The sequence below is a fragment of the Lycium barbarum genome, chromosome 8 (genome assembly GCF_019175385.1).
Source record: "Lycium barbarum isolate Lr01 chromosome 8, ASM1917538v2, whole genome shotgun sequence".
Lineage (NCBI taxonomy): Eukaryota > Viridiplantae > Streptophyta > Magnoliopsida > Solanales > Solanaceae > Lycium > Lycium barbarum.
In genome coordinates, this window is record NC_083344.1 from 125,325,572 (window position 1) to 125,344,704 (window position 19,133).

Genomic DNA, 19,133 nt, shown 5'->3' on the forward strand with positions numbered 1-19,133 from the left:
ACCTGATTTGCCTAATTTTGAGTACATGAATGCTATGATTTTGACATTATAGAGAGACAACGTCGTATCAACATCTCACAGTCTATGACATTCTTCCCCCAGCACTATAAGCAATAGTACTGTTACATCTAATCTTTTTCAATTACTTATAAATGGTCACTGTTCTAATTAACACTCCTAATTGTGCGCGGTTTTTTTTTTCTCTTTCCAACCCTTATGTCTATCCAGCACATTTCTGGCTTACAACCAAAAATCAAAATCCTCGCAGTTCATTCCCAACTGGTTTGCACTTTTCTCCATTTTTTTGGCTGCTCAAGGCTTATACCCTCTTTCCATAAATGGCTGCCATAATCCGATGGAATCTTACACTCAAACCGAAGTACCACTACCAAGTACTACTACCATCAACTGATCATCATACAATATCAGATGTCCAGTTCTGGGGCGAACAGTAGTGGCGGAGCCAGTAATTCTAATTCAGGGAGACACCCGGTATACAAAGGAATAAGGAAAAGGAAGAGTAGCGGAAAATGGGTGTCCGAAATTCGAGAGCCGCGGTCCCCCAATAGGATTTGGCTTGGCACATTTCCCACCCCGGAAATGGCGGCGGTCGCTTATGACGTGGCAGCACTGGCCCTGAAAGGCCAGGATGCCGAGCTCAACTTCCCGAACTCGGCGTCCTCGTTGCCCGTCCCGGAAACCAACTCGTCCCGGGATATCCAGGCGGCTGCGGCCTGTGCAGCCGCAGCACTTGGGGCAGCCGGGGACGCCCTGGCTGCCCGTAATATTGGACCAGTTTCCAGAGAGGCAGAGAATAATCAGTTGATGCCTGGGAATAATAATGATGAGTATTTTATGGATGAAGATTTGATATTTGATATGCCTAATGTGATTATGAATATGGCTGAAGGTATGCTACTTAGTCCTCCACGTCTCAACCTTCCTGATGATGACTACACTACTGGTGCAGATCAAAATCTCTGGAATTATCCCTAGTTCCATGCATCTCAACAAATCTCAGTTTCATATATAATGACAAGTTTTAGTGTTTGCATGATTTTAAATAAGAGGAAAATGACTTAATTAATAACCTCAGCTTCAAAGACTCCAGGAAAAAAGATCAATGGGATGGATTTGTGTTTGCATGTTTTTCTAGCACTGTTTGTAAATTAAAGGGTTTTTACTGTTTTAATTTAAGCTTTGCCACTGAAAGTGCTTTTGCTATATATGGGTAACATATATTAGTCTCTTGTGACGTACTTTTCTTTTTAGTGTGTATAAAAAAGAATGTTGTATTTTATTTAGAAATAATATAGCTTTAAATTTTATATTACCTTTACGAGATGATTTATGGCTACATGAATGTTATATCTTGCTTTTTAGTTTATACATTTTAAAGATATTTCTTGTTTTCTTAAATTTCGTATTCACTCAAACACTACCGTATAAATTAGGATAGGGTAAACAATAAACAGTTTCAAAGAAAGCAGCCTTGTCATTAGAACAAATGTTTTTACAATATAGCCTTGCAATTATCCAATAGTACAAACTTCTAATTAGCTTAAAGAAGAAGTTCACTGTGATATCAATATATCTAGTACTAATTTGAGTAACTTCTTTGTCTAGTTGTTTCCTATTGTTTGTATCCATTGTCTTTATTACTATACTATATGGAATATGAACTTATAACTAGCACTTTAAAAGAAAGGCGGTTATCAAGGTTTTATTGGAGTTAGAAATGGAAAATTCTTTTTAAAGTGGTTTGAAATATGAACTAATAAGGCATCAAATTAAAAGAATTAGCAGCAAAGCAAAATTAAAGATTCTTGATGTTAGGTAGAGCAGGATAATCAAATTGGAAAAGCTAATTAGTCAATTAGAATCATTAAAACCTCGACCTAGCTAGTGTTTCATCCAACCAATCATGTTATATAATCCCCTTTCTAATTAATGAGAGTGATGGTAAGTTAGTAGTAGAGTGGAGAGTTAGACGGACAGGGTCGTTTGAGAAGGGAATCAAATGTTTTTACGCCTTTTTATGAAAAAAGAGTTTAACTTATAGTAGATGATAATTTTTTTTATAATATTATGAAGTTACCTGAGGATAACTATATGTATTGCTCATAATATGTAGAATTAATCTATGTTGCTCAGATACTTTGAAAATTATCACTAATTGTGTCTCAAATCCTTTAAAAATTATGCATTTTTTAAGATTCTATATGAGTGACAATAATTTTTTAAGGATCCGAATAACATAATTAACTACATACATAGAAAATAAAACAGACAATCTACTAAAACAAAGTTAAAATTACATTGTTAGTTTGTAATAATTCATCAAATTAACAGTGTCTATACGTTAAAAGATACTACTGTAAAATACTGGTAAGGACCGCAGCATTTTTTTCTATAAGACAAGATACTGGAAATATTGTCAAATTTTAATATTCGTATATTGTACTTTTATCTAACGATCAACTTCAAGCTAGATTATGACGCGTTATATCCATAATCTATGCAGTATACGAATTTGAAAATTAAATACATAAAATTGAGTTTAATTATTTCCCTACTCTTTGTTGACACGTGAATTCTTATAGGAAGTAATTTATATATACCGATAGCGCTCCTTATCATGATTTTTTCATTCCTACTCTTTGTTGACACGTCAATTCTTATAGGATGTAACTTCAATATACCGACAGCGCTCCTTATCATGATATTTCCCATTTTCAAGATTCAAACACGAAACTTTTGGTTAAGAATTCGAAATTTACATATAGGATGAAGTGCAAAATTGTCAACGCTAATGTCCCAGTACTGTTACATTGAGCAAATACGGAACACATACGAATTGTTTATGGTTGCACAAGTTGTTGAACCTTGATTAGTAGAACTCCTTACAGAAAACGATCGAGGCAAAATCAAAAGAATTAAGCACCTAATATTATATTGGTTATATATGTACATCTTTAACAAAATTGCAGAAAAGAATTTGGAGAGCGAATCTGGTTCCAATTTGTTACTATGTCAAAGACCACTTTCTGAAGACAGCTTTACAGTTCAAAATTATGTTGTTTCCCACCTGTGTCTGTTTTTCGCTGACATGAAATGTGTACAATTAGTTCAGTTGCTATTCTCTCAAGATATATTAAAAATATTCTAACAGATAAAATTTCCACCACTGCCAAGTTCTTCTTCTTCTACAAATTAATCACATGCGTTGAAATGAGAAAGATTTCAATGTAGAGAAACTATCAACTTAATAATGTTAAAAAACTTTTACACTGTTAATATAGAAAACATAAATTCAAGAGAAAGGTTAAAGTAATTCCAAGAGCGCTAGCTTGGAGGAGAGTCACACAGACGATTTCAGGATTTTATGTGTGCGTGTGTTTGAAATTTTAGCCCTTTTAAATTACCGATTTACACATATTAAATGAATATCTTAGGATACATACCGAATTTACACCTGAGATATTGAATTCAGCCAAACCTGTTGGAACTCTAACTCCGCCGCTAATTAAAGAGAGAGACGTTTTACCTCTTTGTGTTGTTGTCTGAAAAAATCTCTTACACCCCTACTAAAATTTCTCATAATGCTTTTACGGGTAGAAACTATAATTATGACCAATGTGTGCTGTTAGCTTAAAGTAGAGTTGCTAATTTGCCACAAAAGTTCATTATAGCTTATTATTATCAGATTCTTACTGCAGTGCAGTGTAACTGTAAGGCAAAGTCAATGCTTTAACTACTCAAAATGGAAAGACTTAAAAATACAAATTAATGGAGAACAGATATAAGTTTACAAGAAAGAATACTACTATAGGGAATATACATGACTTCAATTAATTTAGTGCAAAGTCCCAACAAAGTCCATCAGCAAACTATATACTAGTAATAGAAAGAAATAGTGATATTGTCAAGATAGTGATAATTAGGGATTAAGCAAAAGTATTAAGCACGACAAAGGTCTAATAATCACCTTCATTGACTGTGTCTCATCACTTACCAATGTGTGTTTTATGTAGATGGTTCCACTATTCATCCACAATTGTGACATGAGAATAATATAAAACGAATCTGATTAGTAAAACAACTGGGTTTGGAAAAGACACCAATACTGGAAACCTGCAGATAGCGAAAGAAAATAACCACCATCAAAGAGTGTGGTGTAATAAATAGAATTCTTCAATTCTTAATTACTCCTTTCAGTTCACTTTTAATTTTCCACGTCCCTTAAAAATTAATAAATGAAGTACGTATTTTACCATATTACCCATATTAATTTATGTATAGTCTCAATAAACTTGAGAGATAATTTGAAAATAAATAATTAATGTTAAAGTAAAATAAGAAAAAACGTTTGTCTTTCTCTTGATATGCTAAAGTGGATAAGTAAAGTGAAAATTTATTTTTTAGTATAGTGGATAAGTAAAAGTGAACGGAGGGAGTATATATTTTGGATTCGAACCTTAGGAATGAAAAAAATCCTTGTCCTACTAAAAATAGAGAATTTTCCCACCGACATTCAGTGAGAAATTTATGCTATAAAACATGATTTTCCACTGAATCAGCTCAGTGGAAAAACGTATGATGGGAAACAGGTTCCCTTGAAACGTCGGGTAACTTCCTAATTTTTCTGTGTAAAAATACTACTATATAGATTTTTCCCTTCGACATTAATGAAAATAACCACCAAATATTTTTCAGTGAGAAAAAATTTGTTTTTTGTAGTGAGGATTGGTTTCCTCTTTAATGGACTTTATATGACATGATTTTAAATTAATCGAGGATCAAAACGACACCAAATAAGAAATAGAAAAAAAGAAAGAAAATAAACAATAACTAGCAATGAATGAATGTCGTCCCCCCCCCCCCCCCCCCCCACTCTCCCTCCCACCATCATTCAGTTGCATTCTTTAGCTTCTGTCTCATCTTTGTCTCAGTACTCTGGGCACATTAGTGGCTCACTCGGGAGTGACACGTTCTGCACTCACTTCTAGAGTCCGTAACTTAAATGACTCAAAAAATAATTTTTGAGAACAAAATAACTCAATAGAAAAAAAAGTAACCAAACTATTTGTTGTGCACTAAATTAGTGCGCAATAGGACTAAATTGTAATTTTACAGTTTAGTCTTATTGTGCACTAAATTTGTGCGCAGTAGAGTCATCTTTTTTTTTTCTGCAATCTTAAAGTTCTCAAATTGCAAGTTTTTTGCATACTTTGATCAAAGATTAGTTATTTTTCAAAACTCCGAAATATCAATATTCTATATAGAACTTGATATCTTTTTTTTTTTTGTGGACAATAATGTCGGCTCATTAGATCAAGTGTACCTAAACATTAGGATCGTCGTTTAGGGTTGTAAAGTGTCTCGAAGTAAGTTTTGTTTGTTTGAATCTTGTTAACTTTAGGTTTAAGTGTTTTATTTTATAAGGTGCTGATTTAAGTGTTTTTATTATTTAGTCAAGACATTACTTTATTTTGAATGGACAAAAATAAATACTATATTAAAAAATAATTCATCCAATACTAGAGGTTTAAAACAATTCATTGCAATAACCAAATAATACATCATTATTTACAATAACAAAATATTTTAAACAATACATCAAGTACAAGACGCTCTTCCACAACGAGAGGTACTTGCACCACCACGGCCTCGTAGGCTACACAAACGCTTAGCATGGCCAAACTCCTTACATGTAGAGCACCTGCGAGAGTATGTCCTATCATTGACATCAATTTTATTGTGAATCCGAGTTCGTGCGTTAACCCGGATTCTACGGATATATTCCTTGTTAGCAACCATTGAAAATAGTTGGTTTGACCAATAAGCTTGATCACCAAGTGGGTAGAAGTGGTCGGCATACATAGAAGTGGCCAGCATACGCTTTAAGGTAACTTTTAACGTTGTATTCCAATGCCACATAACTTGATACCGTTTTTCCCATTGACTCGAATCACTTGATGGCATGAGAACACAACATGTGGTATGTTTGCCACTTACCACAACTACATGTTCTTGTGCCCTCATAAACGGTATGTAAGTTTCCTCCCCGACCTTCGTAATAACCTGTCTTGACTTCATACACACGTTCAGCCAGGTTATACTCGGTCATCTCGTGCAACTCACATTTTTTCCTCCCTCTGCTAATATGGCTTTGGCACGCTTTGTTCTTGTCACAAACCGTTCACAACTTGCATGAAAGTCATTCTCACTATTGCAGTAACAGGTAGTCCCCGAGCAGATTTTAGCAAACCATTGAATGACTCAGAACTTTTTGTTGTAAGCATCCCCCATCTCTTGCCTTCATCAACATGTAGTGTCCATTTTTCAACTTCGATTTTCTTCAACCAAGTATATGCTTCTGGACTCACTACCTTGATTGTCTCCATCTTTGCAAGCCATTTTTTTTGTTGATGCTCCGTCGCAGCAGCCCACACCAATTTATTGAGTGTGCTGTTTCCAAACTTCATTTGAAAATTTACCTTAATGTGCCTTAAACAATAGCGATAGTAAGCAAAGGGAGGCTGCCACCTCTCCAAAGTAGACATATTGTGCATTATGCCTTGATGTCGATCAGATAGCACGCATATGCCCATACGATCCTTAATAATATGTCAAAAACATCCCCCATGTCTCGTTGCTCTCATTAGTGGCAATTGCGAAAGCAAGAGGGAATATCGACCCATTGGCATCCATTCCTACTGCAATCAGTAACTTGATGTCGTATACACCATATACATGTGTGCCATCTATGGATATGACTGGCAGACAGTGAGCAAAACCATTAATACATAGTTTGAATGTCCAAAACACAAAGTTGAATATATTTTTGGGCAAAAGCCTCCACTCTACAACAGTACCAGCATTGAATTTTTGTAGAGCTGCCATATACCTCGGCAATGTCTGGAAAGAGCCCTTCCAATTTCCATAAATCATCTCAAACGCACCCCTACGCCCAAGATATCCCTTTCTCTTGCTTATCGTTTTATGATATACTGTCTTAACGTTTCTAATGCAATCTTTGATGGGGATCCTTCACAAGTTTAAACAAACAATATTTAGCAATGATAATTTAATTGATGTAAGAATTATAATGAACTAGGTCGAATAGGTTACCTTGGGGTTTCAGCAACGTCTTTAAGTAGCACTTGAGCAATCTATTTATATCTAAATTAAAATGATCTGCTCGATTCTCTCCCATATCACAAGTGTGATATTGGTGGAATTTTGTGATAACTCACATACCATCGGGCTTAACAATTTCCCGAAGCATCCATTGACAACATTAATATTGTCGTCTACAAACTAGTCTCCATACTTTTCATACTTTTCTGGTTGAATCATCAACCCTATACTCCCTCATTCCGTTGTAACTATAAATTTTGACTGACCTTTGCAATGCCTTTTTTGATTCGAAGATCATGCCTTTTTCAAAGTAGCAATCATCTTTTATAATATCGGTCGGTTCTTTCCACATTTTTTGGCGACTTTGATCATCTCTTTTGGTGAAGACAAAGGAATCAGTACGACCTTGGAGATTGTCACATGTGGAATATTGTCAGAATGCCACTGTATTGGGCTTTCGGGATTTGGGTTTTCCGGCATCGGACTTGCATCATTTCTATTAAATTTGCCTGCTGCATACCAGATTGAACATCGACCTCTTCGTCGTCATCATCATCATCGGTTACTTTTGCATTATTCGGTTCGCTATCACTTGATGATGTCTCACAATAAATTAGTCAATCATCCCCATCTAAGAAAGGCCTCTTCCTACATGAAATAACATATTTTAAATACCAACATCAAATATATATGGATTATTTAATCTCAAGGTAATCAACCTACCGATATTGATCTATATTGTCGTGGTTTGGAGAAAGATCAACTCCACCGAACTGAGAGTTTTGCCCAAAATCAGCATTTGGTACCACTGGCGAGTTTTGTGATTAATTTTCACTATAAGTTTGATTAAATTGTTGGTTTGGAGAAAGATCAACTCCACCAAACTGGGAGTTTTGCCTAAGATTACTCATATCAGGTGTATAACCCCAACAAAGATACCAAAAATGGATATTTACCAAAAAAATAAAATAAACACGTGCTACTACACAAAATAATATTTTAAAAATGAATATTTACCAATTTTCAGTAGTGTAAGCTTGATTAAATTGCTGGCTTAGAGTTTCCAGCGGAACTTGACCACGTAAGATGTCTCCATAAGAACTAAATTCCCCATAAGTGTTATCATGAGTGGGCTGGACTTAAGGGAATTCTTGAGATAGCTTTTCAATATACATTTCAAGAACATAAATGGAGACTAAATCCCTATATTCTCCAGGCGCCCTTAAAGAGTCATCACTATTGATATTCCACAAACCATAAAACACCAAACCTTGTGAAAGGGTTTGTGGATATCTGCCTATTACAGATAATCCATACTGAGTGGGATTAGTTTTCATTTTTTTGTGTAAGTAACTGACTAATGTTCCGTAGTTCAACGTTGTTGGAAACTTTACATGGGCTTGTGGTTTGATACTATAACGAACGGTATTATTGTCATCAAGTATATCTCCATCCCAGAATAGAGAAAACTTTACAGTTGAAGATGGAGGAGACATTTTTTCTCTAAAGTTTGTTTTTATTTTCAAGAACTTAAAAGACTTAAACTTATGAAATGGATGAGTTTTTACCTCATCCAACATTCATATTAAATAGGCAAAATTTGAGTGTAAAAGTGAACATTTAAAAAATGTGGGATTAACCCCTATTGTGCATGAACCACTGGGTAATACTTTTGTGCATGAAAATCTTGTGCAATAGGATGAGATTCCTAAAATAATGCAGCATTGTGTTGTCAAATCAAGCATAGTGTGTCATAAAAAGCGGTCAAATAATGGAGCATTGTATTGTCAAATCAACCATAGTGTGTCATCTATGGCTCATATATTACGCATTTAAATGTTGCGCAATATAAGAAAGCGTTCTAATAATGCAGCATGGTGTTGTCAAGTCAAGCATAGTGTGTCATAAAAAGCGATCAAATAATGCATCATTGTGTTGTCACATCAAGCATAGTGTGTCATAAAAAGAGGTCAAATAATGGAGCATTGTGTTGCCAAATCAAGCATAGTGTGTCATCTATGACTCATATATTGCTCATTTAAATGTTGTGCAATATAAGAAAGTGTTCAAATAATACAGCATGATGTTGTCAAATCAAGCATAGTGTGTCATAAAAACGGTCAAATAATGCAGCATTGTGTTGTCACATCAAGCATAGTGTGTCATCTATGGCTCATATATTGCGCCTTTAAACGTTGCGCAATATAAGTTAATGTCATAAAAAAGGGTCAAATAATGCAGCATTGTGTTGTCAAATCAAGCATAGTGTGTCATAAAAAGAGGACAAATAATGAAGCATTGTGTTGTCAAATCAAGCATAGTGTGTCATATATGGCCCATATATTTTGCATTTAAATGTTGCGCAATATAAGCTAGTGACATTCTAAAAACTCATATTTTGCGCATTTAAATGTTGCGCAATATAAGTTGGTGTTGTCAAATCAAGGAGTAGTATATAGCATAATTGAGGAACAACTGACATTTACATTAAAACTAGTTATCATGTCATTCTATACCCAATTTGCTGATATTTGTTCTATTACATGTTTTACCCCAGCAGACATATTCGAAGCAATGAGTAGGATATGAGAACTAGATGATGATTTTAAATACTAAAATAACCCGAATTCAATCGAGAATACAATAATACAATAAGAGAGGAGTGGGATTGGCGTGTCAGCGAGGCTGCAACACTTGAACAAAACTTGAGGTCATTAGGGCTTAAACGCCCAAAAAAATGTGTTATATCAATGCCTCGTGACACTCCACAAGAGTTGAATTTTGCTCTTAACCGTTTTTACGAAGAGAACAATTGGATGAAAATGCGTTGCCTAAGGGTAGAATATGGTCAACATGGTTACGTAAGATTCAGATCCAAGTGGGATTCAGATTGTGAGATGTCTGATGAAGATTAATATTTTTTAAGAACAAAGTAAGTAGGTAGGGTCATAATGACCACCCCCGAGGGTACTTGGGGGTTTGCAACTATATAAGTAGTCTTTCATTTGTTATTAGACTACAACATATTCAATGTCGAGTAGTAGAAATGTAGATTGGTCTTTCTTCCTTCCAAATGATTCGAATAGCAGTGGTGATGATAGTTCAAATCATAGCAGTTATTCCAGTGAAACAAGTTTCCTTGAAAACAATGATTTTAAACTAGACGATTTGAAACTCCACATTCTTATAGAGTGTAATGATGATTTTTGCAGCGTGAAATATTCAGATCCACAAGAATATTTTTGCGGGTTACACCGAGAACGGACATATCGGCATGCCGAATCAGAATGTCTTGTTCGTGACTTGGAAAATCTCAACGCTCAAATCTCAACAAAGTACTCAATAACAATGCCTCGAGTAGGTCCAGAAACTTGCGAGCTTGCGGTACAAAGGATTAGAAAAGAAAACAAAAGAATGCTAGCAAGACGTTATAGATTTTACATGCTAAAGTTGGCCGAAAAACAAGCATCATCAACAAGTAGAGAATTAACATCTACAGAAAAAAAGATATGTTTTAAGAAACCCAAAACGTTGTTCTGAGGACGATATTGAGGACTTCTATTCTGATGATGATTAGGGGTTATTTTGGTTCACTCTCTTAGATTTTGGGTCATTTAAGTTTCGGACTAATGCGGTTAATTTGTAGTTTTAGTTTATGATGAAGTCATCAATTTGAATATTTTTAGTATGTTTTTAATTTGCTTTGATTCTTATAGTCTATTATTAATTTATATAATCTTCTTAGAGTTAATAATACATAAAAAGTTCAACAATTCACAATTTAAAAATATAAAAGAAAACACAAATAAATTGGTACATAAAGGGTGCGGATTACATAGTAAATGAAAACGTGCAACTACTAAAAACAAAGTACATAAAAATAACAAACTAAATAGAAATATATAGAAAAACAAAATACATAGACATATTAAACTTAATAAATAGAATACATAGAAATAATAAACAACAACAACATAGCAGAAACAATCTTCCAAAATTTCAGTTTTTCTTTCAAAACATTTTTTTCGTGTTGAGTGTCTCTAAAGTTAGCTTTGAAAAAACTTTGTTTTCTTTGGATTGTAGCAAGACCTCCAAAAGGTCAATTTTTTCTTGAGCTTCTATAAACTTAAACTGCAAATCAAACTTCACGGTATCTCTAGTGATACGTGAGGTCAGGGTACTCTATCAATAGGAGGCTTTTTAATCTTTGTTGCCACCGTTTTATCCACAGGCATGCTATCTTCCTAACGAAAATCTTTGCAACCGCCCATATTCTATGAACATTACAAGAAAATTAATTTTTAAAGTAAAATATGTAGACAATGTGAAAAAAATTAAACCCAAAAACAATTGTAAAAGCACTTATTTTGAGATTTTTCCTATTGACATTCAGTGAAAATAATCACTAAATATTTTTCAATGAGAAAAAAGTTATTTTTAGTAGTGAGGAGTGGTTTCCTCCTTAATGGACTTGATACGACATGGCTTTAAATTAATCGAGGATCAAAACGATGCCAAATAAGAAATAGAAAAAAAGAGAGAAAATAAACAGTAACTAGCAATGAATGAATGTTAGCCCCCCCTTCATTCAGTTGCATTCTTTAGTTTCTTTGGAAATTTGTTGTCTCATCTTTCTCTCCGTACTCTGGGCACATTACTGGCTCACTCGGGAGTGACACGCTCTGTACTCACTTCTAATAGTACTATCTTTCCACTTCAAATACTTGTCTTTTTCACTTCAGAAATTCAACCAAATGTTGTCAAAAAGGTCTAGTATCACATGGTGTGGTTTAAAGGTGTCAAATCAATTGGTTACATTGGATTTAGACGGGTTAAAATAGATTGAGATTAATTGCGTCAAGATGAACTAAATAATGAGTCAATGTTCAACCTGTCCAACTTTTACATAATTTTGTTTTTGTTTTTGTTTTGTAATTATTTAATTACCTAATAAAATTAATTTTTTGTCAAGGTTCCTCGTGAGACAATTGAATTCTAGAAGAAAATGGACTAAATTGAGAAGGTAAAAATGGGGTTGAGCTAAAAATTGACGGGTCATTAACTATTACAAACTTGAGCTGGTCGGACAAATCATGTTGTCATGGGCTAATTTCGTAATTTTGTCACCCTTAACGTGTACTAAAATTTAAGCTATATATGCTGGTACTGGTAGTGTAAAAAGCTTTTTACACTATCAGTAAATTTTAACAAGCTTTTTACACTATCAGTAAATTTTAACATGTTTTAGCAAGTCAGTTACCATTTTTACCAGCACGAGGAAATTACATAACAGAGTTTAGGGTTCATTTTAGGCCAAATCCATCGACAGATACCTGTGGTCGTCCACTTTTTTCACTTGAACACCTTCAACTTAAGAATGTTCCTATTGAGCACTTAGACTATCCGAATTTTGTTTCAATTAGACACTTTTTGCTGAATCAGCTTTGTGAGTGTAATACACTTGAGATCAGCGCGTGAGAGGGCTTAAATTTTACATTTTTCTTTTTTTTTATCTCTTCTTCTTCCTTTCATTCCTGCCAAAACTTCCTCCACCATCCACTATCACCCTGCCACTCCAACGCCACCACCATATATTCAACCTTCTCCTCTCATATCATTCTTTAATGTGACAAGTCAAATTAATTACTGTAAAATATATATATATAACAGTAAATAAAAATTTAAAAAGAAAGACCAAGATATTTGTCTGATAGTTCCGGTGGGGGTAGCGTGATGGTGGTGGCAGGTGTTGGTTATTTGGGAAGCAAGATTTCATCAGCCCTAAAAAGTGACGCAGAAAGGGGGAAGGAGGGGTAGGGTACAAAAAATAGGTTATTTATTTATTTATTTATTTTGCTGAAAATTTGTTTTTTTCTTTCTTTTTTCTTGTAATTGATTTTTAAATTATTATTTTGCACTCAATTGCCACATGTCCTCTTTTAATTAGTCATTATGCCACGTCACTCGGGAGTGTATTACACTCACTTTGCAATTTTAGCTGATTCAGCAAAAAGTGTCTAATTGAAATAAAATTCTGGTAGTCTAAATGCTCAATAGGAACATGCCTTAAGTTGAGGTATTCAAGTGAAAGAAGTGAAAAACCACAGGTGTCTATCGATGGGTTTGACCTTCTTTTTATTTTGTAATAATTGAAACAAATTGTTTTAAAAAGTACATACTTTTCTTCTTTAATTTCACATGCATATGTAGAATATTCTAATTAGTTTGAGATTAAGGGTTGTTGATTAACTCATATTCACTGTATCAAATTATTGCAGATCTAAAATAAATAGTTTTCCTATCACTTTTTTTAATAGTTTAAACTTTTACTAGGTAATAATATGATTCACACCACCTGATTTTTCAATTGGTTGACTTGCAACAACACACAGCATAATCAACAAATCGGATTAAGATATACTCCTAAAAGTATAGGAAGTTCGAAGATAGATGGTTGCACTTGCACATATATATATATATATATATTAAAAGCATGAATTCCCTACTTTAAAAGTTAAATTACGAAATTATCCTGTCTAAATACCCTTTTATATAAGATTTAAACACCTTCGCTACATACTCTTTCACCAAAAGTTACAACCATTCATCACAGATATTTTAACTTTGAGATTGAATTTGCGACTATTCTTCATCACCATTCATTTCCTTGGTTTCTCTTTTCACCAAAGGTTGCAACCACTGCTACCGTGGCAGTCTTGCAGCAATAAGAAGATGAAACACCATACCCTACCTTTAATAATTAAAAAGTGACGCCTCTTAACAGCCCCTTATTCTCAAGCCAACACTTCAAACTCTATACTAGTCTATTTTCTTACCCATTTCAACGGTCATCAAATTTCGGCTAACTCCCATTATCAGTCTTCAGCTTCGCCCAGGATGAGAGGAAAGTGAATCCTAATGAATTGTAGTAGTGTTTGACTACCATATCATCTCTTCAGTTTCATACCAATAAAAGTTGTCGTTCTTTCCAAAAACTATCAGAAAATTAATTCTTTTACTCCCTCCGGTTAAAACAGAGTGTCAAATTAGCATTTATTTTTTGGTTAAAAAATAGTGTCCACTCACCAAACCAAGAAATAATTAACTTTATTTTTCAAGATTTTTGTCCATATTAAGTGCTAAGTGACCAAAATCTAATATCTATTTAATTAGGGGTAATTTCATCAATTTATTTAGTTTTGCTTAGGAGTTATTATTTCTTAAGATGTGTGCAATTGGCTAAGTGGACACTCTTTCTCAACCTGAGGGGAGTATTCTAATTAAAGGACAATTTCTAACAGATAGACGTTCCTCTGCGTCTATATTATATATACATATATATAGGTATATATTATAGCCGAGTAGATTTATTGTAAGATTTGAAAAATATACACATGAATCATTTCCTCTGAGATTTACACCTTCTTTGTTATGATAAAGGCATATGTCTGTATAATGTTATTTTCTGCTATCAACTTAGCCATGTTGTTAAAGGCTTGTAGCCATGCGTATTATATAATGTTGGCTTTTTGCTATTAAATTTGCCATCAGTTGGTTACATTCAGTTGATGAAAAGTAAGCAATAATGCATGAAATTATGCCTTGCCTGTTTGTTTATTTGATATAAACACAATAAATGTGTATGACCAATCTATATATAATATAAAGCAAGACAAAAGAAGAGTGATGTGGCACATCTCTTTAGCCAAGGATCTTATTTATCTTTTTTCTCTTTTTTTTTTTTGCATTTTTTTCTCCTCCATCCTATTAGTTTAGCTTATATTAAATATTAAAAAGTCTAAAAGCCTCTTCCCTCCATAATCAATTTTGTTATGCAGAACAATTAATACGTATTTAATCACTAGGCTTTTCATCTTTTTCTATATTATTGTATAGCGATTTTGCTCATTTTTAATGTCTATGTATTAACAATCAATTAATCTCCTATTAAATTGAACAATTAATATACCTTTACTGAAAATAAAAGGGGAAACGCATCTCTCTGCCTTGATAAATAAGAGTAGCACAAGGAGAGAGAAGTAAAACAATAGGAAAGAAATCGCAAATAACCTAATGGCGTATCATTAACGTCTGTTGTAGTGTTGGTATTTTCTTTTCATTTTTAATTAGAAAGTACTAACCGTTTTATCTTGAAAAGTTTCTTTCCATTAACTAGATTTTAAAAGCTCTTAAATAACCCATAGGTGGATGGTTCTCAAAATAAATTAGAAGAGGCCGGTTACATTTTTTATAGATGTATTTATAGAGAGAAAGTGTGTTCAACCGGCATTCACTGTCTCATGTTTCTTGGATATCCATGCAGTTAAAAAAATAAAGTTAATGAAGAGTCATAGTATGGATTCATCTTAGTCCGTGGATAATAGAAAAATCCGACTGTCTTGATGCCTGGTACAGATTCACAGGAAATGAAATATTCCTACGATGCTTAATGTCGTCCTTTTCCATATGTCTTCTTCTTTTTATAATTAAATCATCCTTCTTTTTTTGCATATTTATATGTATATGTTATTAACATGAATTGATAACCCTTTAACCTGCGGCTGGACTACTCGGTAGAAATGAGAGAATCGAAGATCTGGTAAAAAGGTACTTTGAATTCATTAACTACTTAATTTAATTTCTAGATTGAGTAGACAATTGAGAAGGAAACTACAGATGTTGAATCCAAGAAAGAACAACGAGGTTATTTGATTTTCTATTGTAAGAAATCAAAATGTGTGTGCATGTCTTTTTCTAATATGTATTAGTCTAAAAAAAAAAAAAAACACATGCACGAACAAGTAACAAGCGCCACCGACACATATATAAGTAATAGATCCTTAAATTTCTTTTTAAGTAATTGGCCATAATGCCGTTGGTCATGTCTTACGACATAATATTTAAATCTTTTCTAGAGTTTTTATTAAATTTGGTGGAACTATTCTTTTATTTATTATAATAAGTATAATAACATGAGTAATATATATATATATATATATATATATATATATATTCCACTATGATGCATAAAAATTAGTTTAGTTGCAATATTTCGTTGATATTTTTTATAACCGCGCGAAGCGCGGTGAGGTTCACTAGTAGTTAATAAACGCAATATCCTTTGTGTTGGAAGGTTATATTTAGTTAGTTGCTGTTTAGCTTAAGTTATACGTATATTTGCGTAATTTAGTATTTGTCTGGAATAAATTTTCAAGTCTTCTTGTTTGTTTGGAAACTTCTAGAATTTGATGTTTGTTTGGAATAAATTTCATTTGATAATTATCTTTTATTTAAATATTTACTATTGCATGCATCCAATGTAAGTTTGCTTTGCATTCTTTTAACAGGTTACTTGGATTACCCAGACACAATATTAGAAATACTTCTACTTTTGGCTATTAGAATTATTTCAATATAATTGAAATAATAATCGTTACTTCCACTACAAGATGCTGATATTTCTAAACATTATTTTATATTTCAAACAAGAATGTTAATCATAATAGAAAGTACATAACTTATCTTATATTATACTATACTATTTTTTTCGTCTTCCTATCTATTTGAGGTTCAATCAAAATAGAAATATCAATGTCAACAACAAGAATCTTGGTCATGATAGAGAAACCAAAAAGATTGAAAGTGACATACAACAGGATTATCACACATATAAAGAAGTATTAGGTATGTGTGTTTTAAAATTATAAGTAATATAGTTATAAATAGTTTTTAATACCATAATTTAATCGTTTGCCTTTGTCGATGTTTAATTATTTTGAATTCAAGTATTAATTATATCCCAGTGTATGTTATTCTTTTAACAAAAACGAAGACTATTTTCTATCCTTTTCGAGAAGTTGCAACCTTTAATTTCTATTGTATGTATAACTCAAACATATACTTTGGTATGAGATTAAACTCTTATCATATAATAAAATTGTGATCATAAACGTGAGGTGGTGACCAAAATTGAAAAAAGGTACTATTACTAAAGAAACAGTTCTTTCTCCCCAAAATTTAACTTTAACGAACTTGAAAATGAAGGATATTATTTTACATTCATTCAGGCGCAATTTACAATATATTTGTGGTGGGATAGGGAGAGGAGTGAAATGTCAGTTACCTTCAATCAAACAGAGTATAAATTTAATCTCAAAGTTAATCCTGAATATCTCATTAAATATATACAAAAATTGATAGCCTATCAAATTTGGTATTATTTTATCCCACCTAGAAGGTGGAATAAGTTAGTCCAATGATTATAATCTCAAAACGACCCCTTAATTAATACTTCTCTACTATTTTAAATGTTGATGTATTATTTGACATTATTGATTGGATCTTGTGTTGAGCTGTCGTATTGTAGATCATACATATTAACAAAGGATTGAAGAGGAAATTGCATGAATGCTCAGGTTCACAACAAGATGATGATACCAAAAAAGAAAATTGGCATGTTTTAAACCAGATGGAGACGTTAAAAAATGCCAAAGATAGTGGTACCCTTCTTTCCCTTTTCATTGTGTTCTGTTTCTCTAATAATGCTCAATTTTACGGTTGCATTTTTGAAAGGATGTCAATGTCGACCAGTAAGACACCTGCTTATGACAGTTTAAACGAATGAATGAAAAGAACATACACAAGGAATATCATCTATAAGAAAGTATTAGGTGAGATACGCTTAATTAGATATTTGTACCTCACAAAATCAAAATAATAAACCACATATATCTAATTGAACTTTGATAGTTCTTATTTCTAGGTTCAAATGATATCAAAATCATCTAGATATCGGCAAGCAAATTAGAATACAACAATCCACACTGATCATTTACAGAAACTTGTGCTTTATTCTTTCATGCATAATTATTTACTCAACTTTATTTTAATAATATTGACTTTATTTTATAAAAATGTATATTACATGACCTAATATACACGTGCAGCGCACGTGCCGAGAGACAAGTTATTTTAAAAGTATGAATATCAATGTTGTTTGACCAAAATATTCTTCACATAATGAACGACCTTTATACCCTTTTAAGTTGAAATTTTATCTAAAAGATAATTTCATATAGGATAATATTGTAATATTAATCTTTGTTGTAATATACTAGGACTTCAAATTCAATTGAAATCCTAGGAATCCTATACCAACGTACTCCCTTGCTTTTTTTTTTTTTTAATTTGAGTTATTAAGAGACAAGGACTCCTATCTTACTCATTACTCATGTAACTGATTTCAACCAAAACAACTATTGCTTCAATTTTTGTTTCAATAAAAACTTATATATAGTAACTGAAATCAAGAAAACATTATAATTTCTTGGCAGTATTCTTCATTTATTAGTAGTACTTTTCCACCCTATCTTCTTACTGGGTATGGTGATCTCATACGATCTTTAGAATTACACCAAATAAAATGAATGATATAGAAATGTGTTACACCTCGGAAAATTTTTCGTTCATGCACAGTGAATAGACTGACGAAGGGTACGACGTATGCGATGTTTTGATAAGTAAGAAATAACATTTGATGATTCTAAATGAGATTTCAAAGACATTCGAAGTAAGAGAAGAAAGTTTGCCAAGAAAGACAAGGTATACGTTATGTATGGAGAAGGATTTATGAGTAACGAATTAATGATGTTTTGGAGAAGAGTTATAACGTCCCTTAGATTGTTAATGAGGTGATAAACAAGTGCTAAGAAGGTTCCCTAAGAATTGGAGATCAAATGAAGTGACAAGAAAAAGATCAGTGAAAAGACGAGTCATACGGTCGATTATACGGTCCGTATAATAGTCCGCAGAATGGTCACAGTGAAGTCCCTCATTGGTGAGGTTATACAGTCACTTATACGGACTGTATAAAGTTATACGGCCCGTATAATGTGCTGTATAATGGTCACAGAGGCAAGTTATTGAAGAGGTGATTTTACGGTCACTTATACGGACCGTATAAAATTATACGACCAGTATAAAGTACCGTA

At 33.0% G+C, this 19,133-nt stretch overlaps 1 protein-coding gene across 1 annotated transcript; it reads left to right on the forward strand.

Annotated features, from left to right (window-relative positions):
* Positions 1-366: 366 nt before the first annotated feature.
* On the forward strand, positions 367-1,185 carry LOC132605424 (ethylene-responsive transcription factor ERF024-like). The gene has a single exon (XM_060318577.1). It carries the CDS (start codon positions 430-432, stop codon positions 994-996), a length of 567 nt encoding a protein of 188 aa, XP_060174560.1. The 5' UTR covers positions 367-429; the 3' UTR covers positions 997-1,185.
* The last annotated feature ends 17,948 nt before the right edge of the window (positions 1,186-19,133 follow it).